The 27,405-nt window shown below is 46.8% G+C and overlaps 1 protein-coding gene across 3 annotated transcripts in view; it reads right to left on the bottom strand.

Annotated features, from left to right (window-relative positions):
- The window catches only part of Aff1 (AF4/FMR2 family member 1), a 165,134-nt gene that overhangs the window by 53,898 nt on the left and 83,831 nt on the right, over window positions 1-27,405 (bottom strand). For all 3 annotated transcript variants that reach the window (XM_037209233.1, XM_028867301.2, XM_028867300.2), the window contains 2 exons: window positions 18,963-19,083; window positions 17,671-18,567 (listed from right to left, as the gene is read on the bottom strand). In XM_037209233.1, the coding sequence (XP_037065128.1) occupies window positions 17,671-18,567; window positions 18,963-19,083 (1,018 nt within the window). The remainder of the gene's footprint in view (window positions 1-17,670; window positions 18,568-18,962; window positions 19,084-27,405) is intronic.

The following is a 27,405-nucleotide window of genomic DNA, read 5'->3' as shown; positions in this document are numbered from 1 at the left end:
AAACTAAGAAAACAGGTTTGTCCCTATTTTGGAAGCATTCACCAGGCATTGGCTCCTTTCAACCCCATCTTCACATCTCTCACATGTCTGCTTCTGGCTGTCATCCACAGGGTGTACACACAGGGCCTGAGGCCCCCAGACTCACGTCTCTAGAGCTCTTGACCCCTGAGGAGTCCACCCTTATGGTGTTTAGGGGCACAAACAGCCACATTCATCTCAGTTCCAAATATTCTTATATTTACTGCCTCTCATGATTATACCCGTTCCTTTTAGGCTTTCCCAAAATACAGGATCTAGAAACTGGAGAAGAGAGACTATGGGAAACAAGAAAACCACACTAACAGTAACAAAGTAACTGCCTTTAGAAGATGAACTGCATCTCAGTTATATATGATCCAACAGTGGCTTTCCTGACACTGGCCGACACCTGGCTCACAGCCCGTGGGAAAACAGTGTGTGTGGGGGGTGCGCTCACTTCCTCCCTGACATGGTAATTACATCACCAGCTAGGGACAAGTGGGATGTGTAACCTTTAAAAGACTTGCTTAAGGTCCTTTCAACCCGAATTTTTTAACTGATTTATAGTGATAAGCTCCATGCTAAAAGGCTCTATGCTATTCTACACTATAATGAACAGTACAATACTTAGAATGAAGCTGCACTTTCAGATTGGCTCCTGAGCAGAGAGAGAAGCCTTTTAACCAATCTCTGAGGGTCGTCTCCATGTCTAACACTGGTTCTGTAATGAAGACAGTGTCCACACAGACTTTTGTAGAGAGGATTGAAACAGCTAGAAAACTGTACTGAAGAACAAAGTGTCAGATGGTGGTGTTTGCCTTGAATCCCAGCACTCAACAGAGGCCAGCCTGGCCTACAGAGTTACAGGGCAGCCAGGGCTACACAGAGAACCCCTGTCTTAAAAAACCAAAATCAAACAAACCAGTAGTTTGAAAATTCTCTCTCCCTTAAACTGTTCGATGGTCAATTCCAATACAGCTTGTGGGGGGGGGGGCATTTCAAGACAGGATTTCTCTGTGTTCTGGAACTCACTCTGTAAATCAGGCTGGCCTCCAGCTCACAGAGATCAGCCTGCCTCTGCCTCCCAAGTTCTGGGATTAAAGGCGGGTGCCACCACCACTTGGCAATATAGCTTAATCTTAAAGTAAACATGCTCTGTATCTTTTCTTATTAGAATTTTTCATCAAATAAATTTATACTCCAGACACGTACAGATGATGTGACCACAGACAATGTTAAAAAAAAAAACCAAAACCAAACAAACAAACAAAAACCAATCAGTAAGAAGCACAAAGCTAAAAGAACAATGAAGCTTATCTATACACTTGTCTGCACTGCAGTAAGAGTGTTCTGAAACATCCCTAGGCTTCGTGAAAGGCATTGCTGCTAGACCTTGAAACTTGTGGAGGCAGCTGGAGAGATGGCTCAGTGGTTAACAATGCATATTATTATAGCCGGGCAGTGGTGGTGCACACCCTTAATCCCAGCACTTTGGAGGAAGAGGAAAGCAGATCTCTGTGAGTTCGAGGCCAGCCTGGTCTACAAAGCGAATTCCAGGACAACCAGAGCTGTTACACAGAGAAACCTTGCTGGGGGGGAGGTGGCTGGGGTGGGGGTGATGTATAATGTTCTTGTAGGACCATCAAGAGGCTCACAAATACCTGTGACTCTTGCTCCAGCAGGATCTAATACCTCTGGCTTCTGTGGGTACCTGCGTGTGTGTGTGTGTGTGTGTGTGTGCGCGCGCGCGCGCATGCGCGCGCGCCTTAAAAAAGGTGCATGATGTTCCCAATCTTCTAAACTAGACTTGGATTCAACATATCTGCTGGAAAAATAAACAAAGGTGTAAGTTCTTAAAAGGGTAATGCATGTGTACAGTTCATGTTTTGACTTTTAAATGATCAGTATCTTCAATCTATATTTGCCAAATCATCCATAAATTCAGGACTAGTGCTTGAAAGATGTAGGAAAAATTATTAGTCGTAGGGATTATTGAACATTTATGCTTTTAGTTGCCATAAATATATTGTCAATATACATGTATCCTGGCATGGCGATATAAGCCTATAACCACAACACTCGGAGGTAGAGGCAGCAGAATGTTCAAGGCCTGCCTGAGCTACATAGTTAGACAATGTTTCAAAACACACCACAGTAAAAACAGGTCTGCATCTGCTACCAATACAGAACTATGGGTAGGTATACTTTCTTGACTTTTGCGACTATTATTTTTTAAGAAGGCAGGCTCCAGAGTCCACACAAACAGCCACACAAATCTCAAGAGGTAGGCAAGCCTCTGGTGACAGACAAAGAGCAGCAGCAGCAGCAGCAGCAGCAGCAGCAGCCACCGCCGCCGGCTCTTGGTACCTATCAGGTGTGCACAGCCGCAGAGGGCCTGGGAGGCGCTGAATGCCTGTGGCTGCAAAGCTTATTTACCTTGTTTATAGCCGTGCCCACAGAAGACTGAGGCAGGTTGCACTGGCTGTTGCAGAGAAAAGGGGAGACACAGACAAATAGGAGTTTCTTTTGAGATCTAGCCATCTCTTGCCTTATTCCACACCCCCATCTACTTCCTGGCCCTCCTCACCTGAACCTCTGGCTGGATGCTTACTGCGGGGCAGTAGGGCACTTACCTCCCTGAGCATGTCTTAATGCCTTCCTACATGGCGAAAAGAGCTTCCCTGTCTCAACACAGGCCCTGCCAGCCCTGCTGAATGCCACTAGGTCACTGCCACTGGTGCTGGTGGCGGCAATGGCGGCCCTGACAAGGAAGAGCTTTGCATGTCTTCCTGGAACAGAGCCATAAGAAGCAGAGTGCTCCCAGGCACAACTCCCCTGGCTCTGGTCCTAAAAAACGCTCTCTCAAGTACGGCGTTGCTTAGCAATGTTTGCCTTCCCCCTGTACATTTGAAATTGGCAACATCTGTCCCTTTGGCAATTTTGACTCGTGCAAAGTTCAAAAGCATACAGCCTCACCAATGGGCAGCCGCCCCTCCCTCTTTGCTCTGGCAAAACCAAGACTCCAAAATGGCTTACTTATTCTTTGCTCCGCGTTCAAGGACAGGAGAAAGATCAGTGGGGTTTACAGCAGCTGATGGCACCTAAGCAAAATATTTAAGCCACCGGTGGGAGCTGCTATTAAACGCCACCTAATAAGTAGTGTGCCTGCACAATTACACCTGCGCATGTGTCTAAATAAAAACCTCATTTGGTTAACAATTTCCTTTAGAACAAATTCTATGCCGTGGCATTATGTGTATACGGATAGGCAGGAGTCGCCAGCTAGATAAATAGGCAGCTCCTCAAGCAAATGCAGCAACTTCCCTCCATCATCCTTTCCTTCCCTCCTCTTTCTCCTTTTACTTCTGAGTGGGAGGTCAAAGTCAAGGCCCTGCGCATGCTGACCAAGGGCTTTGCCGCTGAGTTTACACACCTCTAGCTCACTGAATGGTGCTTTTCATATTCACATTATACACAAGCACAATTAACAAAAAAAAATTAACCCTCATGTTAGAGATTTCAAGACAATCTGTCATCTAAGTCTTCTGTCACTAACAATGTGCTAACTCAAAGTGCTATAATCACATACAATATAAGACAAAATCCACCTAAAAAATAAAATTTGGGTGAAGTATCCTAATTCTTCATGTAATTTTTACTTTTTACCTGGCACACTGGCGGACAACTGGAAATGAGTAATAAAAAACGATAAAGTCTGCTAGGAATTGAACTGTGCTCTGTGTAGTTGACTCTGGCATATGAACATTTTTGTTCCTAGTTTAAAAAAATCAGGCTATGATTTCCTTTTTACCTTAAGCCAACCCAATTTTGACATATTAGGAGCAACTGTTTTCAAAACAATTCTGTTGAAACCAAGTTCTGGCTACAAAGGGTAGGCTGAGCTAATGCTCTCAAGGCTACCTGACACAGAGAAATAAAAACCGGTGGTGGTGGTGGTGATGCGTGCATTTAATCCCAGCACTTGGAAGGCAGAGGCGGGCAGATCTCTGTGAGATTGAGGTCAGACAAAGTGAGTTTCGGGACAGCTAGGGCTCTTACACAAAGAAATCCTGTCTCAAAAACCTTAAAGGGAAAAAAAAAAGCCCCAGTGCTATTCACTGCAACTGGCAATGTCCCCAAACTCCCATCATATGCTAAGCTTACATCCTTACTTAACACTCTAGGATCTGCTTTTCACCAAAGACCCTCGCCTGCTGCTTGATGGATGCAGACAGAATCACCGTGTGTTATGCTCCTTGTCCTTTGTAGGGAAAAGGAGCAGATTCTGCAAACTTCGAGGAGTCTCTTGGGAATCTCAGGTGTCTGTCAAGGTCATCTACAGTTCTACCTACATACACCGATGCTGATGAGCAAGATTCTGGAAGTCATGCAAGCCTCCAGTGCTGGCTCTGCCACGGACCAGGTATTAAGTTCACTGCATGAAAATGTTGCTCCCAGAGTACATCCCTGAGTCTTACTATGCAGCCTTAGCTGACCTGAACTCTGCTGGTCTAGAGTGGCTACCAACTCACAGAAGTCTGTCTCTGCCTCCCAAATGAGGGGATTAAAGTCTTACACTGTACTCAGTTCCCCTGCCTCCCCACACAGCACCTCTAATTTAAGCAGTCACCATATCTGTAGCTTTGAGGATGCCATCATTAGACCTGTGTCCTTAGTATGCTTCTAACAGACTCCGAATTGACTTGTGTGGAGGAAGCAACATTGTGATTTTGGAGGGTGGGATTCTGTGCTCTGGGGGATGAGAAGGAAGAAGGCAGGGCTGGGTGCTGTCCACCAGGCAAGTGCTGATAAACCCTAAAAGTTGGGCTGGGAATAACTGCAAAACGTCTCTCGAGTCATGAACCACACAAGAAAGAGAAGGAAAAGGTTTCTGGTGAGGATCCACAAGGCTGAGATGGGAGCAAGGTAACACATACTAAGGCCTCTTTCCTTCTGGCTGTTAAGACCAGTTATGACTCTGGAGCACATACTGGTCATAGGCTCACAGCTACCCTCCCCACCTCAGCCTCCAGAGTGCTGATTACAGGTGTGAGCCACCATGTTGAATAGGCCTCGCATCATATGGTCTCCATGGCAACGACACTGGAGCGCAAACACCAGGATCTACTCACCCAGCACCTTGAATGTTATTTAAATTTTCTCTGTTCTGAGGTTTCTGACCTAACTCCTACTCTTCAGGACAGTGGTTCTCAACTTTGTTAATGCTGCAACCCTTTAATACAGTTCCTTGGGCCAGGCGTTGGTGGCACACGCCTTTAATCCCAGCACTCGGGAGGCAGAGCCAGGCGAATCTCTGTGAGTTCAAGGCCAGCCTGGGCTACCAAGTGAGCTCCAGGAAAGGCGCAAAGCTACACAGAGAAATGTAGCTAGAGTTTTCCTGCCTTGCCCACAGTCAGGACAAATCTCTGTCACTCGCCAGTCCCACAGCCGCTCAGACCCAACCAAGTAAACACAGAGACTTATATTACTTACAAACTGTATGGCCGTGGCAGGCTTCTTGTTAACTGTTCTTATAGCTTAAATTAATCCATTTCCATAAATCTATACCTTGCCACGTGGCTGGTGGTTTACCAGCGTCTTCACATGCTGCTGGTCATGGCGGCTGGCAGTTTCTCTGCCTCAGCCTTCCACTTCCCAGACTTCTCCTCTCTCCTTGTCCCACCTACTTCCTGCCTGGCCACTGGCCAATCAGTGTTTTATTTATTGACCAATCAGAGCAATTTGACATACAGACCATCCCACAGCAGAGAAATCCTGTCTCGAAAAAAATCAACCAAAAAAAAAAAATACAGTTCCTTATGTCGTGGTGACCCCCAACCATATAATTATTTTTGTTGCTACATCATTTGCCACTGTTATGAATCTTAATGTAAATATCTGTGTTTTCCAGTGGTCTTAGGCGACCCCTGTGAAAAGAAGTTCAATCCCCCAAAGGAATCGCTACACACAGGTTGAGAACCGATGCTTTAAGACAAAAGCCATGATCAGTGCCAATTAACAAATGAAGAACTAATTCTATGACGAAGGGAAATAAAGTACAGGCTATAATACCCTGTTATGCAAATCATCTATACCCGTGATCGCCTGCAGACTGACAGCCTACCCCACTACAGGAGGAGATCTTGAAGGCCCTGATTGCCTTCTGCTCCAACCTCCTTTGAGTCCTGTGGAACTAACATCCTTCAGGAAAAACCGGCTGGCACAGTCAGAAATGAACGTGGAACAGTTACCACAAGAGACTCCGTTCACTTGGTGCCAGTACAGAGCCACCGTGGTCTGTCACCTTGCATGAACAGTGTAGGGCTTGGCAATTTTCTTCCCCCGGTAGCCTCTCTGCACAGGGACGATGAAAAAGTTGGCCAAGGCCATGGCCCCTTGGATGGCAGATCCTACTTCCCTGGAGCACTTAACACCAAGACCAACATGATCATTGTAGTCCCCAAGAGGGACACAAGTTTTGACCCTGGTCCACAGGCCAGCCCGAGTCTGCTTCTGCACTGGCATGATCTTTAGAACCTCATCCTTTAGGGATGCTCCCAGACAAAAGTCAATAGTCTCGAACTCCTTAATGGGCAGGGAAGGGAGAAAAGGTAGAGCTCCTCCAGGGACTTGACCTTCCTGTCTTGACCAGGGGGCCCAGCCTGGTGCTGGGGATCCACTTCTTGTCTCTGGGTTTACTTTCACGAGTGCCCCCAGCCTCTACCACAACCACAAGCCCTAAGGCTGCTTGCTGCAGAACCCTCCTCGGTCCCTCAGTCCCCTGGTCCTCCTGGCTCTGCGGCTGCACCTGAGCCATCGCCATTTGGTGACTCCAGGGGAAGACAGCGTCTACTCTAAGAGTTGACTACTGCTTTGCTGGAATTCAATATGCTTCCAATTTCTAGTGAAAACACCAAAAATCAAGATTTCAATGTGGAGAATAGTATCATTTAGATGTTAGCAACTAAGCACACTGGCCCGGAGCATGCTCCTCAGTGGGGCAGTGTCTCTAACGGCTGGCTTTGGTCCCTCTTCTCTCACAGTGGGGCAATGTGGAAAACATAGACTAGAAGAGGTATTCATGTTGAAGACTCTCTTATTAACTACCCACAGACCCAGTTTTTGATAAAGTATATTTTTCATTTTGTTCAAAGAGTTTTTGAAAAGCCCTTTGCCAGGGGGACAGGGCATGAGGCGGCCTTGCGGTCTCCTCCACGGTCTGTACATACTACCTGACACATCGCTAGAAACATGAACCAAGTAAGCAAAACAGGCCACAATATGATCAGTCGTTTCATAGGGCCTGTGTGGGATGAATCTGGGAGCTATGTAGGTGACCTGTAACATATAAGTCTCAGTGAGGTTCAGAACAATGCACCAGTGTGCATTCCCTTTCCTTAGTCACCGATTCACTAGAATCCCGAGTGAACGGAGCTGAGATAAAGGATAAGGCTCCTAGTTTACCTTTAAAGTGAGGTCATCAATCTTCCTAGAAATGGTAGCCTAGGCTATAAGCAAGCATGTCCAGGGTCGGTAATTCTCAAGTTACCAGGACACCAACCAATGATAACTGTGGTGGGGAACAGTGAGTGCCCGACCCAATGCAGGTGGCTTATCGCCACTTAAGTTTTTTAAAAATATACTGAAAGAAGCCGGGCAAGGGTGGCACATGCTTTTAATCCCAGCACTTGGAAGACAGAGGCAAGTGGATCTCTGTGAGTCTACAGAGTGAAATCCAGGACAGCCAAGGATATGTAGAAAAACTGTTTCTCTACATACACACATGCACATCATCATCACCATCATCACCACCACCACTACCACCACCACTACCACCACCACCATCATCAATAAAACCTTAAAAAAAAAACCATGTGGAAAAACCTAAAATGACCTAAATGACAATGTTGAAAATGTAAGGTAATTCTTTAAAAAAAGAATTGTGGGTTGTAGATATGATTCAAGCAGTTAACAGCACTGGCTACTCATGCAAAGGACCCAGGTTCAGTTCCCAGCAGCCACGTGGAGGAGGCTCAAAGCTGCCTGCAAACTGTGTTCCGGGGACCAAATGTCCTCTCCTGGACTCTGTGGGTGTGCACATGGGTGTGAACATACAAAATGAAACCTGCATTATTTTCTTTTTGAGTACAAAATACTCATATGCACAAAATTTAAAAGTTAATAAATCCTTTTTAAAAACTCATCTTTAAAATGAGTTTAGTTCAGGTCCCCAGACAAATGTCCTAAATAGAGAATTTTACCACATACCACATGATCTCCCGGCTCTAGCGAGTCAAACGTGAAAAGGGGAATTATCATCCGGACTTCAGGTCAAAAGCAAGTCAGGTTAGGTAATCTTCATGCTGAGCACAATATATCGAAAATTCCAGTTCTCACCCAGTCCTCAACATTTGTGCTTCAACACAAAAGAGACACACTGATTTCTGACCTCAAAATGCTTCCCCCTCTGGAGGAAGGCCCTGTGAGCACAATGCAGGGGGCAGTGTTAAGACCAGGGAGCACAAAGGGAGAGAGAGAAAGCCAGCTCAAGGGGCCGAGAGGAACAGGGAGAGGGGACAGCACTCACAATCAGGAAAAGCTCCCCGAGGAAAGTAAGCGGCGGCCCGGCCTGGCCCGGCCTGGCCCAGCCTGGCCCTGCTTGCTTGCCCTCTCGGCTCTTGGGGTGGGGGTTCTAAAGACAGACCACCGCTATCAAATACCAAGAAGGCAGATACAGAACCAGTGGCGGGCACCTGCAGTCCCAGAGACTAGGGAGGCTGAGGCAGGATTGCCCAGGCCCCCAAGGAAGGCCTGAGCCCGGGTGTTTTGAGGCCAGACTGGGCACAATAATAAGACCAAACAGACAGGAAAGGAGGAGAAATACCGAAAGATATTAGATTTAATAAAACCCCTTTCTCATGTACTGACAGAGGACAGAAGCAGACAACAGGCTCAGGGACAGTGACAGAGATCACGGGTGAAGACAGGACGGTGAGGGAGAAGAAAAGTGGGATGCTATCTGCAACTACTCCTGAAATAATATTCAAGGGACTGAGATGCCAAAAGCGAAAGCTGGTCACAGAAAGAAAGCGACCCTGGGTCCCAGGAAGAAAGCAGGAGACCGGTGCCAGTGTCTGAGGCAGGGCCACAAGGGAGACACCGTGAATACATGGGAGACACCACGAAGCTCTGGAAGGCAGCGGGTGGAAGGGTCAGGAGTTTTAAATGTTTAAGGCTGGAAAGTGTCATTTTGTGATGCTTTCCACTTCCAGCGGCTGAAGCCTGGAGAACCATCACCAGGGATGGGTGAAGGCAGAGCCCTGGGGAGAAAAACAAGACAAGGTACACCCAACAGAGATGAAGGCCCGGCTCAAGAGGGAAGTGAAAGCCAGCCGCCCAGAAAGTACGTGCTGTGTCACACGCTCAGAGGCAGCAAACGTGACATGATCTGGCGGGCTCTCCTGGGTCATCCGGTGGCATGACCCAAATGGCAGGGGCCCAGGAGGCCGGGAGAAGACACAGGCTACCTCCTCCAACTGCGTAGCTTCAGTGGAGACAACGACAGTGAGACAGGGGAATTCACTTTGCTCAGAAGCTCTGAAAGACCTGACTGTGGTTTGACACCCTGAGGTGGGGGAGGGCAGAGTGCAGGCAGAACGGCACCCGCTGCTGCCGTGAGACCGCGGAGAGAAAAGCAAATGATGGACACGGGTGTGAGGAACTAGGTGAGAACAGAGAACTCTCATCTGCATGGCTCCAACTCTGAAGAGTAAAAGGCAAAGCTAAGCCGGAACTGCGTCTCAACCATCCTCTCCTTTGCAGAGTCTCAACACATCACTTGTCAGCACAGAGAGTCAGGGAGCCTGGGACGTAAGTCACACAAGTCGTCACCACCCCACGGATGAGCTTTGTTGGTGAGGTGTACCCGCACTCAGTGCCAGAGGCCTGGGCTTCGTTAAACTCCTCAGGGACTCAGCTCTAGGACATGTAAAATGGGATTCATGCCAACTCCTGTCACAGGTTGCTGTAACAATGCGGGGAGAGAGGGAGGGAGAGACAAGAAGACAGACAGACAGACAACAAGGTCTTCAGAAATCAAAGTAAAATATCTCTGAATGCCCATTTTTATAAGGTGTGATATTCACTCCAGGAACTGCCAAGTCGTGCGGATGTCCGCCCTGCCTAGGAGTATCATCATCAGGCAGTGGAAGGAGGGGAACACAGAGGCCCCGGCCCGGGCAGAAAGATCTTCTCGGTTTTGTTTGCTGGCTTGCTTGGGTCAGGACTCCAACTTGAGATTCCCCCTTCCCTGTGCAGGGATTATACATATGCAACACACACTTCGCTGCAAACTAGTTCTTAAAACACTGAAAATGGTCCCTTCCTCTGGGCGTTTTGATTATTTTCAATCCTTGGCAGTTTAGAGCACCAGCTCTCCTCTAGAGGCAGTTTACAAACATCCAGAATTCCAGTTGCTGCAGCAGATCTGACGCCCTCTCTGGCCTCTAAGAGCACCAAGCACCCATATGATGCAGACACACGCAGGCAAAGCAACCACACACATGTATTCAAACTGGGGGCAGGGATACAGCCTAGTGTGCCTAAGGCCCCCAGGGTCAACTCTAAGCACTAAAATTTTAGATTACGTAAGTAAAATTTGGGAAGGGGCCACCTGGAATATCCTAACTAGGATTCACAGCCCCTTGGATTCTGCTCTCACTCAAGTTTCTACCGTCTATTTCAAAAACACAAGTCAGTAACAAGATCAGCCTTTCTACCACACCAGCATTACAAATTCCTCTTTTTAATACCACTCCAAAACCTACCTTTTCCTTTTACATATATTTTTACATTTATTTACCGGAGGGGTTCAGTTAGTAGGTAACTTCCACCATGTGTGTGTCTTGAGGGTGTGTGGTGGGGGAAAATTAGGAAAGTAGAGATTTCTCCCACATCTTAAAGTCTGTGCCATTTAATGTGTATTTGAGACATAGGTCTCTGTGTGCCAGGCAGCCCCGGGAAATTTCCTGCGGAGCAGGATTTGGTGACCGGAGAATGGGGGGCGGGGCGGGGTTCTGGCACAGAGCATCTGCTGTGGACAAGTGACCAAATGCAAACTTGTCTTCTTTGGTCAATGTCACTGTGATGTGACAGTCTCCTCTGATCCCAGCCAGAGTCCTTATGCCAGCGGCAGCTGCGATGCCAACCGCCTGGCAGCTCTGTGGTTGTGCCAGTGAACGTCAGGGCCCTGGTGCTGCGGGGTCAGGCAGATGGAGGGCTCAGGGTGACCCACATGAAGCAGAACGAGGAGCCAGGAGGAGTTAATCTGTCTACCTCCGTGCAGATTACGGGTGTTGGGTAAAGACTGCAAACTATGTTCAGTGAAGAACCAGAAATGAGTACCCTAGACCTCCCTGGAGGCTGGCCCAGTCCTGGACCTGCAAATCTAAATATAGAAGCCTAAAAATAGTTACAAGTGACCCACAGACATTTTGAGCAGGAGCTGCTAACCAGCAGCCCAGGGCTGCAAGCTGCTGTGTCCTGCACTGTGTTTTCTGGGGCTTTTTTTAAGTCAGTATTTACAAGCTAGAGAATTCAAGATCAGGTAGAAAATGAGACTTTCTGTTCCCCGGAAATGCCCTGTTCTCCTGCAAACCAGTCTCCACCTGCAGTTTCTGGAGCCAGGCAAGATTCTGAAAAACATTTTAGCCTCTGACAAAACATTAAGTAATGCAGGAAAATTTTTTTTTCTTTTGAAAAGCTCTAAAATTGCTGGAAATGAGTTAGTGCAAAGGACAGAGCAGCTTATAGTAGCCCACGGGGAAAGGATAAAACAGACTGGAAGATCTGTTGTGGTGGTATTAGCTGGAATTGTTTTTTTCACTTTCTGTTCCTTCTCAAAATTGCCAGAAGTACATTCGGTACCAGGATAAGAAATTCCTGTTCCTCTTGCTGTTCTCACACTTCAGACGTTTGCGGAGGGACATGAGACTCCCCCGGGTCCCTCAAGCAGCGTCTCTGCCAACACCCCACTGCCTGGCACTCTGCTCTCCCGGGCTCTCGGAAGCTGCCCCGATCATTTAACTCTTCCTGTGTCCACTCTGCCATTCGTGTGACGTTTAGAACACAGGGACAGAAAACCAGATACAATGGCTGGATTGACGGTTTGGGTTTGGGCGCTGGGTGGAATGAGCAACACTTAGATATTTAAGCAGAATTCTTCCTAGGAAAGGGTCCTAGATCTCCTAACAAAGTTACTTTTTCCCTTGCATTTCTCCTTCCCAGTTGCCAAGAGCTACATCTTTGAGGGGGGAAAAATCATTATTTTCCAAGTTTAAATTTGCTGCTTATTCATGTTCTCCAAGAACTTCATAATCAGCTATTTTTACACTGATTGTTATTTTTAGTTGCTAAAATCATTAGATTGACAAAGTACAGTCCTCCCCTCCCCCACAGAGGTCCAGGCCTCAAACCAACCAGGCTTCTTCTCCTGAACCTCATCTTCTATTTATGCATGGCCTACTTCCCCCTATAACCCCGGTAATTTGTCAAACTCGGGCTAATCTCCTTAATCCCCTGGGCTGAAGGATTTACATTTAATGTTTTAATCTGGGGCCTTGCTATTTAAGTAATTACAGGTCATATTTCTAGCTCTCTCCTTTAGATAAATTACCTTAGTTTGCTCTTTAATCCTAATTTATAAATAACAGAATTCTAAGAATTCCCAGTGGGCATAATTTGGAATTTTGGATTGAATGTATGAATTAAGAAAAGAACGTTCTGTGATACTTGTGTTTCTTGCTCAAGCCTATTTTCCTTACAGTTCAATTTTATTTATTATTACTTTAATTATTATTATGTATATGATACAGTGTGGTAATTCAAAACCTGCAGTATATTCCAGTATTATGAAAAAAAGTAGTATTTCCATTTCCTTAAATATTTAAAAAATTTTGGATTAACATGTAGCAACTGCATATTTGTGAAATGGTATGACTCCAATACATGTTTACAATGTGTACTAGTCAAATGCGGTAATTCATTTTAGTTTATTTCTTATTTCAGGTTTGGAAGTTGTGATTGGAATCCGCATTTAAGATACTACCTAAGGCAAGCATTTGCTATTGTACTTTAGAAGTATTTGTTTGTTTTCCAGACTCCTGTTGTATACTTAGAATTCCTTAAGTCCCTTCCAACATTTTTTCATGCCTGAGAACTTGTGAGCTTTGGAAAGAATTATTTTCCTATCAGTTAATCTGGACATTCTTACAAAATGTCTCAAACATCTTTCCCGTCAGGAACAATTTATTTAGTCACAGAAGGACTCTAGTTTTACAGTCTGAAAACCCAAACAGAGAAAATGAACGGATAAGAGCTGGTGTACAGTGAATTGATTATAACACGGCATAGAGATGGGAAAAGATCATTGAATCTACACTGAAGAAAAAGGGGAAGATATAAAAATGACAAAAGGTAGACTACTGAATCTATTATGAAAAGAAAAAAAAGAATATGGATATGATAAGATAAAAAGGGAGATTATGGAATCTACTTTTAAAAAGGAACTACTTGTTTTAAATAAGATAAGTAATGAAAATTTTTTGGTCTGAGTTTATCAGATGTTACTGGACTGGACATTGTTAATATATATAATGGAGTTTTCATATGAATCTGTCATGTTAATGGACTAGACATCATTAATGTAAGTTTTGGCTGTATATATTGTATATACTTATTGGATAGTTTTTTCTTGTATTAGTTATAAGCTTTTTTTAATTTTAGACAAAAAGAGAGGAGATGTGGTGGTATTGTGTTCACCAAAATATTGTGTACTCTAATAAAAATAAAAATAAAAAATATTGTCCCAAACACGACATCATCCCTTGGCATGCGTGGTCTGGGGGGGGGGGGGCTCTGATGCTTTGTGTCTACCAGCTCATGTGTTCTCACAGATCTGCCTCTGAAGTCTGAGGGGCTTGAGGTTAAAGTGTCCTCTGGGCAGGCTTCCTAGACCTTCTCTGGGGTGGCAATCCAGACCCATGTGCAGCCCCTGCCGGAACTCCCAGAGTTAACCCCACCTGCCTCTCTGCCTCCGGAGTGATGATCAAAGGTGTGCACTATCACACCAGGCCCTGCACGCTTTCTTTCAAGAGTTGAGTATTAATTAAAGCACTTTAGGTAGTAGTGAAAGTAATTTCTGGGCTAAAGAGTTTACGAGAAAAAAAAAATTAAAGGTAAGACGGAGTGGGAAGTTGTGTGTGGTGGCTAGCCTTAGCTCCAGGAGACTGGGGTAGGCACAACAGTGTCAGGCAGCCAGGCAGATGAGCCCTGCAGGGCCAAACTGGACCGCTGAAATGCATTACTCACTGACTGAGGAATTTACAAGACAACAATCCTTAGTAATGTCAAATTGGCTGGTGTTGGATAATTTCTTGAATTTCTGTGCTGCCCTGAACAAATATCTTAACCATCCATATGTCGGTTGACTCATCTGAAGACCCACGGAGTTCTCGGGAAATGCTTTGAGCACATGCTCAGATGTCCCAGCCATGAGATGGAGTGGGGCTGGTCAGACTGAGGGCTGAACCCAACCCTAAGAAAAAGGCAGAGGTGCCTGCTGCCAAAAGGGACAGACAAACTGAACCCCAGGACACACATGGTGGAGAGAACCAACTCCGGCAAGGTACCCTCTGAATGCCCTACTCAGATAAATAATTGTAGAGCCCTAAATAAAGAACACGGTGGTGTTTGGAGCGGTGTTAAGAGGAGACTGAGAACCGGGTCTTGCTTCTTCCTTTTGCCCCGGCACAGAACAATTCAGGCAGAAATCATCACAGGCTGAACTCACAGGCCCAGCAAGCTCCGCCATAGCGGGTCAGTTTCACCGTCTAATGGTTTTCCCCTCAGCCCCCGAGCAAATGCTATTTTCTGAACATTCTCAGTTGCACTCACTGTTTGGGAACTGAGTCAAGAATCCAACGAGATTCTTCAGAACCCAAAGCTGACGCCTAAGGGAGCAGGCTTCTCCTCTTAGTTGCCATACGGAGCCATTAGATCTTCCAGCTAAAGGACCCCAAAAAAAAGGTTGTTGGTGGTGCATGTTGGTAATCCCAGAGGTAGATCCCGGAATTCAAGGCCAGCCTTTGTCCATAGTGAGTTCCAGGATAGCCAGGGCTACACAGAAAAAAACGTCATCTTGAAAAACCAAAATGGGGGTGGGGTTGGGTTGGGGGAGGGGGGACATGACAGAGGATCTCACTATACAGACCAGAGTGATCTGAAACTCACAGAGAACCACCTGCCTCGGCCTCCTAAGACCGCTGGTGTGAGGTGTGAGCCCACGGAACTTGGCTTCCCTGACCCTTTTTCAAGTTTTACAAAAGGGATTTGGGGAAACAGATTAGCAGCTTTAGAGACTAGATCACGGGGAACCCATACACTCCGGATGAGCACAGCTGCTCACTGGTAATCCCAACACAGGCAAGTGCGCTGGAGGCAGAGGCAGGAGACCCCAGGAACAAGCTGTGGGAGTGGGGTGCACATGGGGCTCAGTGACAAAGCCTGCTTCCATATACACAAGGTGGACAGAACGGAAAAAGACATGGCATGTCAGCCTCAGGCTCTGGTACCCCACAGGTACACACATATCCCATACACAAATACATATGCCAATACAAATGATATTACACAGACTGCAACCTGGGTGTCTCCAAAGTCTTTGAGCAATGGATATGCGAATTAGAGAATTCATGCAACAGAAGGGACCAGACCACGGTGCCTACGGAAACAGGTAAGCGGCGGTAGATCCTCTTCGCCTGAGCCCGACCTCAGGTGGGAGGATTACTGACTATCCTGACCGATATGGCCAGAGCCCCTCTCCCACACACAAACACAGACGCTTCAAACACTTCACTGTGAACTAGTAACATTTTCCACCTCTGTGTGTGTGTGTGTCAAGGATGCACGCCTGTGTGTACATCATCTGTTCTACCCATCTTAATTTATCTTATTTTATGTGCTTGGGTGTTTTGTGTGTATGTATGCCTACCATTTGCATGCCTGGCACTGTTCAGAAGACCAGGGCATCGGATCCCCTAAACCCAGACTTCCACACTGTTGTAAGCCACTGTGTAGGTGCTGAGAATTGAGCCCAAGTCCTCTGGAAAAGCAGACAGTGCTCTTTAACCACTGTGCCAGCAATCCAGGCCTTAATCTTTGTGTTTTTGTTTTGATTTTTGGCTTTTCAAGAGTTTCTCTGTATAGCTTTGGAGCCTGACCTGGAACTCACTCACTCCGTAGACCAGGTTGACCTCGAACTCAAGAGATCCGCCTGGCTCTGCCTCCCGAGTGCTAAGATTAAAGGCGTGCGCCACCACCGCCGCCACCACACAGCCCAGTCCATAATCTTCATTTTAGAGTAATTACTACTGGTTTCAAATTTCAGGGGTAGTACATGAACCCCAATTCTATCACAGACAAGTCTACCATTATCACAGGAGTAGAAAAACACATTTTTTTCTTGATATAAAAAAGTATAATATACAAGTAACATTTTACAGTCTGAGTAAGAAGTGTGTGTGTGTGTGTGTGTGTGTGTGTGTGTGTGTGTGTAACAATTACAGGAAAGAGAGCAGGAATCTGAGAGAAAACAAGACTGGTATGTGGGAGGAATTAGAGGAAGGAATGAAATGAGGAAAATGATGTAGTTACAAGAAACAGTATTTTGGTTGCCTTGAAACACCACAGTGGACATCATTGTGCATGTCTGTGACTCCTGAAAGGAGATATCAACTAGTAGATAAAACGTTTTAACAGATCTCCAGGCATAGTGCTACACACCTTTAATTCTAGCACTTGGGAGGTAGAGCCAGCCAAGGCTAATAGAGAAACCCTGTCTCAAAAACACAGAACAAAAAAAAAAAAAAAAAAAAAAAAAAAAAAAAAAAAAATTTAAGTTGAAAAGCTCCTTATAATTTACAGGGAACAAATCTTTAAAAAATAAAGACATCTGGGGCTAGGACGATGGCCCAGAAGAAGGGCATTTGCCACCAAGCCACATGTCAGTCCCCAAGACCCACGTGGTGGAGGCGAAGGCCCAACCATCCAGTCCAGGCACACTCACACCCTCAACATAAATAAAACCTGACACCTTAATCTTTCGATTTCACTCGCCTTAGGGAGCATCGACAGGGACCAGGCAAGTATTGATCCCGAGTTGTGCCCTTTTCTTTGCTCTTTCTTTCCAACTGGTAAGGACCCAGCAAGACTAAATAAAGGGACGGCTCAGAAATTTCTGGTGGTAGAAATGCTATGTGTCTTGACTAGTCCTACTCACGGTCTCCACGCTTTACCCCACGACTCGATGAAGAGTCTGCAAACGGTATGTTGAACAAGGGATCCTGCCAAAGCAGAGGAGCAGAGGCAGGAGGATCTCTGGCCTCAACAATGAGACGGTTGTCTTTAAAATAGGAAAGTTTGAATTCCAGTGTCTACATTAAGTGTCAGATTTGAGTTCCTCGGGGATTGGTCAGATCCTAAAGAAAAAGAAATGCCCCATGCCCCCAACCAAAGGCCAGACTCACCCCCCACCCCAGGAAGCCTGCCTCTCAAAACTCCTCTAACTGGACGTGTCCCAAGAAATCCCCCACTCACCTCCACCGTCTGCGAGGGCATCCTCAGTCTGGTGAGCTTGGCCTTGGCGGGCACTTTGGCGTCTGGTTTTTCGAAGCTCTGCTGACCGTAGTCTTCCAGGGGCGGCTTCAGCTCGGGGGACTCATTGGGAGCCTGGTCCTGACCATCCATGGGCCGGACGTAGGCCGTGGGCTTCTGCTGCATTGCAACAACACTCTTGGAGGGCAGGGGAGGGGGTGGAAAGGTCTGAGGAGGGGCCACCCCAAGGCTGGTAACTGCCACCAGACTGTCGTGGGCAGTCTCGCTATCTTGCACCTTCGCCACCAGGTCCTTGGAAGACGCGGCTGCGCAGTAGCTTTTACTGCTGGAGCTGGAGCCGCCACCACCGCGGGCCTTGCCGGGTCCCTGCAGCCTGGAATGTACAGGTGACAGAGGCGGCACCGGCGAAGGCAGAGAGGAGATCAAGGGGGAGAGCTTCATCTCCGGAGGAGCCGAGTCACCGCCACCGTCAGCTCTGCGGTCACACTTTCTGTGGCTGGAACAGTGCCCCTCCTGACTGAGGCGGTCTTGAGTCAGGCGCTGGCTGTCGGGCGGGCCATAGTGCTTGGCATGGAGACCCGGCACCGATTCCATCCTTGGCGGTGCCCTCTTTGGACTGTGGCTAACGTTACCGACAGAAAGGGATCCCGGGGCAGAAGAAGTATGGACAGGCTGGTGGTGGTAGACGTGCGTGCGGAAGGAGAGGGGGGCCAGGCTGCCCGCCCTGTCGTGAAAGGGAGGGTATCTCGGCTTCCCGGGCCTGTCTTCAGAACCATCCAGGCGCTGAGGGCAAGACTTGGCGCTCAAGAACTCCTTCATCTCTTCGTAGTCGCCTAGCATGTTCTGTATCCGACTCGACAGCTCATCACCTTTTGCAGTCTGAAAAACAGAAAGACAGCAGACTCAGACTGGGGAAACGAACCTAAGCAGAGCAATCACTTAATAAATTATGATGTAATATCATGAAGAAAAAAACTCTCAAATTCATGTGTAGTGCAATGTTAACTATGTCCCCCCTGCTGAGAAGCCTGACACAGATACACATTACTAATTACAGGAGACTACCATTACAAAAGAAAACCACACACTTTGGTAATTCTGACTAACAATGTTCAAAGAGTTTTCAGATTGTTTTCAAAAACAACCTCTGGGTTCAGTTAAGTTATTTTCTCAGTTGCAGCCCCCTGATTGAACTCGGTTGCACTGAATAACTTCATCACCGAGTTTAATGCTGGGATAGGCCAGCCTTTCTCCCTCCCACCCACAGTAAATACCTTGTAGGGCTCTCCAAACAGCGGGGTCTTCTCAGCAAACACCTCTTTCTCTTGGTGAGCTTCTTGGTTGCGTCTTTCCTTCTCTCTAATCCGAAGCAGGTTTCTATCTTCATTGTACAAGCTTTTCCAAATGCCACAAAAGAACAACAACAACAACAAATCAGTATCCACACGGTTTGGTGTGCACAGAGGTGTGGAGGGAGCAAGAACAGGTCCAAGAAGATATGGTGACAGGGACCTAACGAAACGGGGAGCACCTGGGGTGGCAGACACGGCTCGGCAGTCAGAAGCGCATGCTCCTCCTGCACAGGACCAGAGTTCCGTTCCCAGGACCCACCCAGGCCTAGCGGCTCACAGCTCACAGCTCACAGCTGCCTGTAAGTCCAGCTCAAAAAAAAAAAAAAATCTAACACCTCCATGGACACCCGTGAGTGAGCACTCACACACACTTCAAAATAAAAAAGGAGGAAGGGGATAAAAAAAGGAAGGAAGGATGGGAAGGGCACATATCTTACTGGACCAGTGGCTCACACCACTAAGGAGACAGGAGGATTGGAGGATTGCCAAAAGTTCAAGACCATCCTTGTCTACAGAGAAAATTCAAAGACTGATTTTCTAATTAAAAGCTCACCAAACTCCCAAGACATCATTTATTCTCAGTCTACTCTGAGGGTATCTTAGCATACAAAGTCAGAAAGATGATTTGTACTTATTTCAAATGTCAAGGATGAACAATCCAATTATACATGTCAGTTCTGTATACTAAGAACATCACACAGTCCAATTTGAACCACATAAAAATGTATCCTAGAGCATCGGATGTGGTATCAAACTGGTTCAGATGAACTCACTGACACACAAATCAAAGATGGATTCTGAAAGAACGCCGATTTCTGCCACATATAAGCCGCAAACAGGCCTGCCCCACTATCCGTAACACGGTGGCCCTCCAGACCCTCCTCCGTGACCTACACTGAATAATGGGAATAAAGGAACCATAAAAAGACTTTTTCTTCTTGACCTGCTTCTGGGGATCTGCTAAGACTTCCTTCCCGGTGTTCTCTGAACAAAGGAAACATTCAACCGCCTTAGGTGTGTGTCTGTCCCAATTCCAGCTGCCGTCCAATGCCCTCCAATGCTTTCTCACGCTTCCCACCAACCCTGACAGGAGCCTCCTGGTCTCCATGCTGCCACGGCTTCCTCCTCAAATCCAGCCTTCCATTAATGACTGGGTCTAAGGTCCCAATCCTCATGTCACTGTCCATATCTAAAATGACAGTCATTTGATGGCACCTTATGCTACAGAATAACCTCTAAAGCTTTGTTTTGGCATTAGAATTCCCTGACAATCTGGTTTGGGTGAACACTTGACCGGATCCCACAGTGGCCCTGCAAGCCTGTCACGCACACTCTACTTGGCCATCCCTCTTGTGAAAGCCAGCCCCTGTCTCTAATCCCCACTCAGATCCCTCTACTGAAAGGCAAGCATTCTTCCAGGACTGGTTCTGGACCGCCCTACAGGGCCACTCACTCTCCAAACCATCCTGGGAGTGGGCTTGCTTCCATTCCAGTCCCGAATCTCTGCCCACTCTCCCTCTACCTCCCCCCACCCCTTAACTTTCAATTTCTGATAGATTCAGTGACTCAAATGTCGCCCACTTTAAAGATGCCCCTCAAATCCACCAACTATGTTCCTGCCCAGCACATCATTGCTTCTTTTCTCTTTCCCCTGGGATAGGATTCCATTAGAAAAGAACCTCATCTTCACTCTCACGGTGCTTAGATGTGGTACTGCCTGGAAGTCAACCAAATATTTTTATATTAAAGCACAGCCATTATGCATGCAGGAGTATGTATGTGTGTATGCATGTATGTATGTATGCATGCATTCTGGTTTTTCAGGACAGGGTTTCTCTGTGTAGCCCTGGCTGTTCTGGAACTCACTCTACAGACCAGGCTGTCCTGGAACTCAGAGTTATGCCTGCCTCTGCATCCTCTGCCACCACCGCCCAGAGCAGTCTATTTTTTTATATACAAAAAATTCCTGTGCAACTTTCTTAGATTTAACACTGGAAGAAATATGCAAAAACAATCTAAGAAAATAAGTCAACCTAAAATTTTTCTATTTCATGAGAGTGACACACGCCTTTAATCCCAGCACTTGGGAGACAAAGGCAGCTGGATCTCGGAGTTTACACACAGAGTTCCAGGGCAGCCAGGGCTATCCAGAGAAACCCTGTCTTGGAAAATAAAATAAAATTCTATTTCTTTCAACCTGAAGAGGAAGGGCAAGATACCAGACTAAATATGACAGGACTGGTCAAAAATTATCTACTTAAAACAAGGTGTGGTGGCTCATGTCTGTAATCCCACTCAGGAGGCTGCTGAGAATTTGAGGCTAGCCTGGGATACATAGTCACCTCCAGGCCAGCCTGGACTATATAGTGAGACCCTATCTCAAAAGTAAAAATTAAAAAATAAAAATAACTATACGCTTAGACCAGTGTTATCCGAAAGTTACTGAATGGTCAGTTCCCAGCACCCACATCAGGCAGCTCACAACCACCTGTGACCCTGGCTCTAGGGGATCCAACATCCTCTGGCCTGGGTGAGACTGCAATCATGTGGTGCACATAAATTCATGCAGCCTGTTACACATACCATAAAGAAAAGTACAAGAATCTTTTTCTAAAACTTCAAAGATGACAGACAGGAACTCATAGCTGCGAAGATCATTTAATGCCAGCTGGCATACTAAAACAGAAACTAAAATATAAGCTAGATTCTTCTCTAGTAGGAACGGGGTGGGTCACACAGGCTGGCAGCAGTGTCTCTCTGTGAAGCCTCGTCTGGCCACGCCTGCGGCCCTCCTGCCTTCCCGCAACTCTCCCTCCTTTGCTTTGGTTTGTTTTTGAGACGGGGTCTCTCTGTGGAGCCCCGGCTGTCCTACAACTCCCCATGTAGAGCACCTGGGCATCGAACTCACAGAGATCCGCCCACCTCTGCCTCCCCAGTGCTGAGATTAAAGATTAAACCTGGCTAGAGCCATATATAATAAACATAACCAAAGACTTTTAATAACTGTCACTGTTCAACTGAAAAAAAAAAATCTACAAGTAGTGAGGTGAGCAGAGACATCCCTGACTGTACTGTCTGTTGGGTGGGTCTGTGTCCAGACCGGGAGACGCACCCACGTCATCTGTGGTCTCTTTCGCCAAGGCTCCTGGACAAGGCAGAGGGCCAAGGAACCAGTTCACAAAGATGCTCAGGGTAGGGTAGGCCGAGGACCCTCTCTGGGCCGCCTTTTTTCTTCATGTAGCTAACTGCATTTATCAGCTACCCCGGCAGGCTTCTGGTTTACGGCAGTATTGACTTACTACAAATCTGCAGTAGCCTAAGTGTTGTTTCTGAAAGGGCCCTGGGCAATATATTTTTTCCAGAAATATTTTTTTCTTGGTCCCGCTGAAATCAGGGGCAAGGTGAATTTCAAAACAGAGCAATACCATCACCCACAGCAGGAACGGAAACTTTGCAGACTGTTTCAAACCAAGTACAGCGTAAGGAAGAACTGTTATGGGCACGTACAAACGTGTGCAGCGTGCATGTGGGGTGAAGACAGCTTTGGAGAGGCTATTCATTCCTTCCCACCGTCACGTGAGTGCCGGAAATGAAATAAACTCAAGCTTTCTCTGCAGGACTGCCACTGGGCGGTGTCCTTTCTGTGTTACTACAGTCACTGGTGTGTGTTTGTCCACGCACACACACACAAGATATGGGACACGCCTGCTACAGCACACGTGATGATCACAGACTACTCTATGGTACAGTTTCTTGCCTTCCACTGCCACGCTTCACCTTACCTGCCGAGCCACTTCACCAGCCTGGAAGAGTATATGCATGTGTGGATGGGTGGACGGATGTGTGTAGGTTTGTATGTATGTGTGTATGTATGTGTGTGTGTGTATGTATGTGTGTATGTGTGTGCATGTATGTGTGTATTTGTGGGGTTTTTTCAAGACAGGGTTTCTCTGTGTAGCCCTGGCTGTCTGTCCTGGAACTAGTTCTATAGACCAGGCTGGTCTAGAGATCACAGAGATCCACCTGCCTCTGCCTCCTGAGGGCTGGGAATAAAGGCGTGCGCCACCGCCGCCCGGCATGCCTGGGAGAACTTTTAAATGAGGGAATTTTTTTAGGCAGCAGTGAAGGTCTTAGTGATTCTCTCTCTGTAATTACCCTTGAATAATTACAAGTTAACTGTGGCTTTAATTAAAGGCAACCAGCTCCCCCCGGGAGAAGCAACACAATTTTCACTCTGGCACACTCGGTAACATTAACTGATAGCCAAACAACCGTAAGTCAGAGATGCTCGCTGACGGCCACAGCGCTCTACACTAACTCGTGCTTCTGTGAGCATCCGTAGGGCGAAGGCTTCTACAGGAGCAGACTGCAGAGGCCAGTTTCCAGTCTTCAGAGGCTGTTAGGTGAGGCGCGATGGGAATAACAGCGCTGAGGACAACAGCTCTGGCCCGGACTGGCGCCTGTGCTGGGCCTCAGCCAGCACTGCCCCGGCCACATCACTTACTCTCCTATTTGGTTTTCGATCAGACCTGTCATAATAGGATTTTTTATTAGACCCATTTTCCGAGTGGAAAAAAAATAAGGCTCAAAGATTGGCTTCCTCATGACGCCCTGGAAATCCAAAAGCCTGGCAAAAGCTTATGTTCTCAGTCACAGGTCTGCTAGGAAACCTGCCTGGCTGTGTAAAACGGGGTGGTGACGACTAAGAAGGCATGCTAACTTATAATCACCTTAATTCCTTAGTTTAAGGAGGTACACGTCAGTCCAGGTATTATCCCTGACAGGAGAACAATCTCAAAACCACAGAATACATGACCGGTTCAACTAATCACACAAAGACCTTACAGGAAGCTGTCAGAGGGGGGCGTGCAAGCTACAGGTGCTCTTCAGCTTCTGAAAACGGGGCTACAATTCCTCTTTAGATCCTTTTGTTAAATTTCACAAACTCGAGGGCACTGATCTCATAATCATCTAGTAACCTCTGGACTCATGTTTCTCACATACTGAGACTCACATGGATTTATTTCATGGACAGGCGATATAAGTAACCTTGCACCTAAGTCCCATAATGTTCACAACAGGAAGTTTCTACGATTCTTCTGGGTGGTAAGTCAAGCCATGTTGATATGGCCTCCTCTCCAACCCAGTAATCCTCATCTAGAAAGAAAGAACGTGAAGTCTAACTGACTACATACAACACAAGCCCATGGGCTGAAGGGTTATGTACAGCCCCACCTGCAGACTCTGCTCACCCCAAATCCAGGAGTTCTGCAGAAGCACTGGAAAACATCCCTACGATTCTCAGTAGCCACAGTCTTCCATGGGGTCTCTGCAGCAAGGAGGTTCAACAGGACACAGTGGAAAGACTTCTGCAGGAATGCAGCCAGCCGCCCCCTCTGAGCGAGAGGAAGAAATGAAGGCCTCACGCTGCCAATGCCTGCGCGAGCGAGCGCTCACACGTGAAGAACTTACACTGAGTTCTCAAGCCGGCTGAGGTGGACTGTAACCCAGATGTTCTCACTGACAGAACTCAACACTCTAACTCGGTTAAAAAGAAAAAAAAAATCTGAATGAAGGTTTGGAAACTTAAAACATGCCAGGGTGTGCTCACTTTCAGAGAGATGGTTGAAAATTCTGAGAAACTCAGCTCCAATTCCCCACACCCTCGGGTACAGTGGTTAAGTCAACCCCATGCTGGGCCTGTCATGGCACATTTACTCAAAGGCTTCTCCTTGGGGGATGGAATGTGTCGCAGAGGTGTTAAAGCACTGAGGAAATGAAAGTCATCCCAACTCTGTCAGCATTAAGGGGGGAAGGGGGGGTCTCTCTTCTCTTTCCTTAGCACTAAAAAGGGACACAGCAAAGCGGAGGCACACAAAGGCCCTGGCTGGGCAGCCGCCCTGGGGCAGCACGTTGACTCTGTGTCATCTGGCTGAAGCACCTTCTCCCAGGACAGCGCGTGCACGCGCACCCGCCCGCCCGCCCGCCCGCCCGCGAGCTGCGAGCCCTGCCACTAAACTAGGTTAGTCAAGCAGGACTGCTGAATGCCATTCCAGCTCCCATGGCAACCCAGGGCCCACAGGGCGGCCTGTGGACAGCTGACTACCTATTTATCACCCCTGACTGCTCACTCTGTGTATGTCTTTCTCGCAAAGATGTCACTGGCTCCCTCTAGAATTAATTTAACTCTCCTTTAGGGAGTAGAGGTTAGTATATTCTTCCACATTTCTCCTTATAGCCAGAGAAGGGAGGGGAGATCAACAGTGTACACTCACTGGAATCATCCTTACGATTTTTAGAAACTCTATGCCGTTCTGCCTTGAACACACAAATGGAAACGATCTGTAAGACTCACAACTCCAGCCACCTTGGCTGACAAATAGGTGCGTGCATTTGTGTCGCAAGCAGATGGAAGTCCTGCACAGGCCTGTAGGTCTGGTCAGCGGCGGTAAAACAATGCTGCTTCCACTTTTGTCCCTTGTTTCCATTCTTGCCACACACTTTTTTTACACATTAGTTTTATGAAAGATGTCAACACATTTAAAAAGTACAACATTAGTTTGCCATTAAACTATGTTTCTCCAAATGTTGTTTAAACACAAGATAGCTCCATGTTTGAAGACAAAATAAAATATTTTCACGTGTGTGAAAAGAATGTGCAACAGGCTTTCTCATAGTAAAAGTCACTCAGCTAAGTCTTTTTTCCCTCTTCATGCCCCTCCCATCACCTAAAACACAGGACAAACAAAGCCTGGGGGTGGCGGGTCCTGAATCAGGAGGACTTGGTCCTCAAACAAAGTCTTACAGCCCAAAGAGACATTAAAAAAAAAAAATCAGCTAGTGCCAATGACAAAATAGGTCTTCTGCCAGCTGTTTCCCTGGAGCGGAACCCAGGGATCATCGTGTGTTAGGACCCCAAGCTGCCCGCTGCTGGTGGCCACAGTAGGCTTGGCTTCCTAATGGCTTCTTATAAACACTGAAAAACAGTCTTAGGTGACACCGTTTCACAAATCAGCCTTGGAAACACTGCTCACATAACCTCTTGCCCACTCACTTTCCTGAGGTTAATACATGACAGAGAAAGTTAAATTCTTGTTATACATCATAAAGTCTCTTTTACGGCTCAAGAGATAGTTTACATACCTTAAATGCATGTTGCAAGTTTTAAACTGATAAAGTTGAATAAAAGTTGAATTCTAATGAGATGGCGTGACATGTTAATTTATCTTCCCCAAAGAACCCTCCCAGATATTTCTGCATCGACCCTAATACTTAGACATGGTCTCCCAGGCCGCACTTCACACTCTCTGTGAGGTGCGTATGTGACCAGGGTTAAGTGGGACATTCGGTTTCAATTCTGTTGGGGCCTGGTGTGGTAGCACACACCTCTGACACCATCACTAGGGAGGCAGAGGCAGGCTGATCTGTGAGGCCAGGCCAGCTGGTCTACAGAGCAAGTTCCAGAACAACCAGGGCTACCCAGAGAGACCCAGTCTCAAAATAAAAGTTGTGTTGCAATATTCTTTTCACAAATAGATATTCACATAGTATTTCAGTAGATTTTCTCTCTCCCTGTCCCTGTCTCTCTCTCTCTCTCTCTCTCTCTCTCACACACACACACACACACACACACACACACACACACACACTCCCCCGCCCCACAGACATATTGCAGCCGCTTTGCAGAGCTCTGAATGCTAACTACACTCAGCCCTGGATTGTTACCATATAATTTTAGATCCCTGTGTATGAAGACACAAAAGCCGAGCCCGCAGTGAAACGGAGAACACGGTCCAAGGTCCAGGTGGCAGGGCTGGTGTTTTACAGCCCCTTGCTTCTCCTCGGAACCCGTGCAGATGTATTTACAGTCAAGATTTTAATCCACAGGTAGAAAACAAAATCACCTGCCTTTAAGTGTGGACTAGGAGAACGGTGTATGCCAATGCACTACCCAGCAGAAACGGGGGATGAGAAGAAAAGCTAGGTTTTCTCATGCACCTAAGATCAAGTCTCTGCCTTCAAACATATCAATAAAAGTAAAAAAACAAAAAACAAAACAAAACAAAACAAACAAACAAACAAAAAAAAAACGGGGCTGGAGCAACGGCTGAGCAGTTGGAAGCAATGGCTTAACCAGCTGTAACTCTAGTTCCAAGGATCTGACACCTTCGGCCTCCCCACACACCGGGCACACACATGGCACACAGACATACAATGCAGGCAAAGCATCTATACGCCGAAAAAAATTAAGTAAAAAACAAATACTGAGGCTAGAGAGATGGCTCAGCAGCCAAGAATGACCAGCGCTGGCGCAGAGGACCTGGTTTTAGTTCCCAGGACCCACATGTGGTTCACAACCACCTGT

Source organism: Peromyscus leucopus, chromosome 10, assembly GCF_004664715.2.
Source record: "Peromyscus leucopus breed LL Stock chromosome 10, UCI_PerLeu_2.1, whole genome shotgun sequence".
NCBI classification, from domain to species: Eukaryota; Metazoa; Chordata; class Mammalia; order Rodentia; family Cricetidae; genus Peromyscus; species Peromyscus leucopus.
The sequence above is the reverse complement of the archived record's forward strand: the minus strand, read 5'-3'. Positions and strand labels throughout refer to the sequence as shown.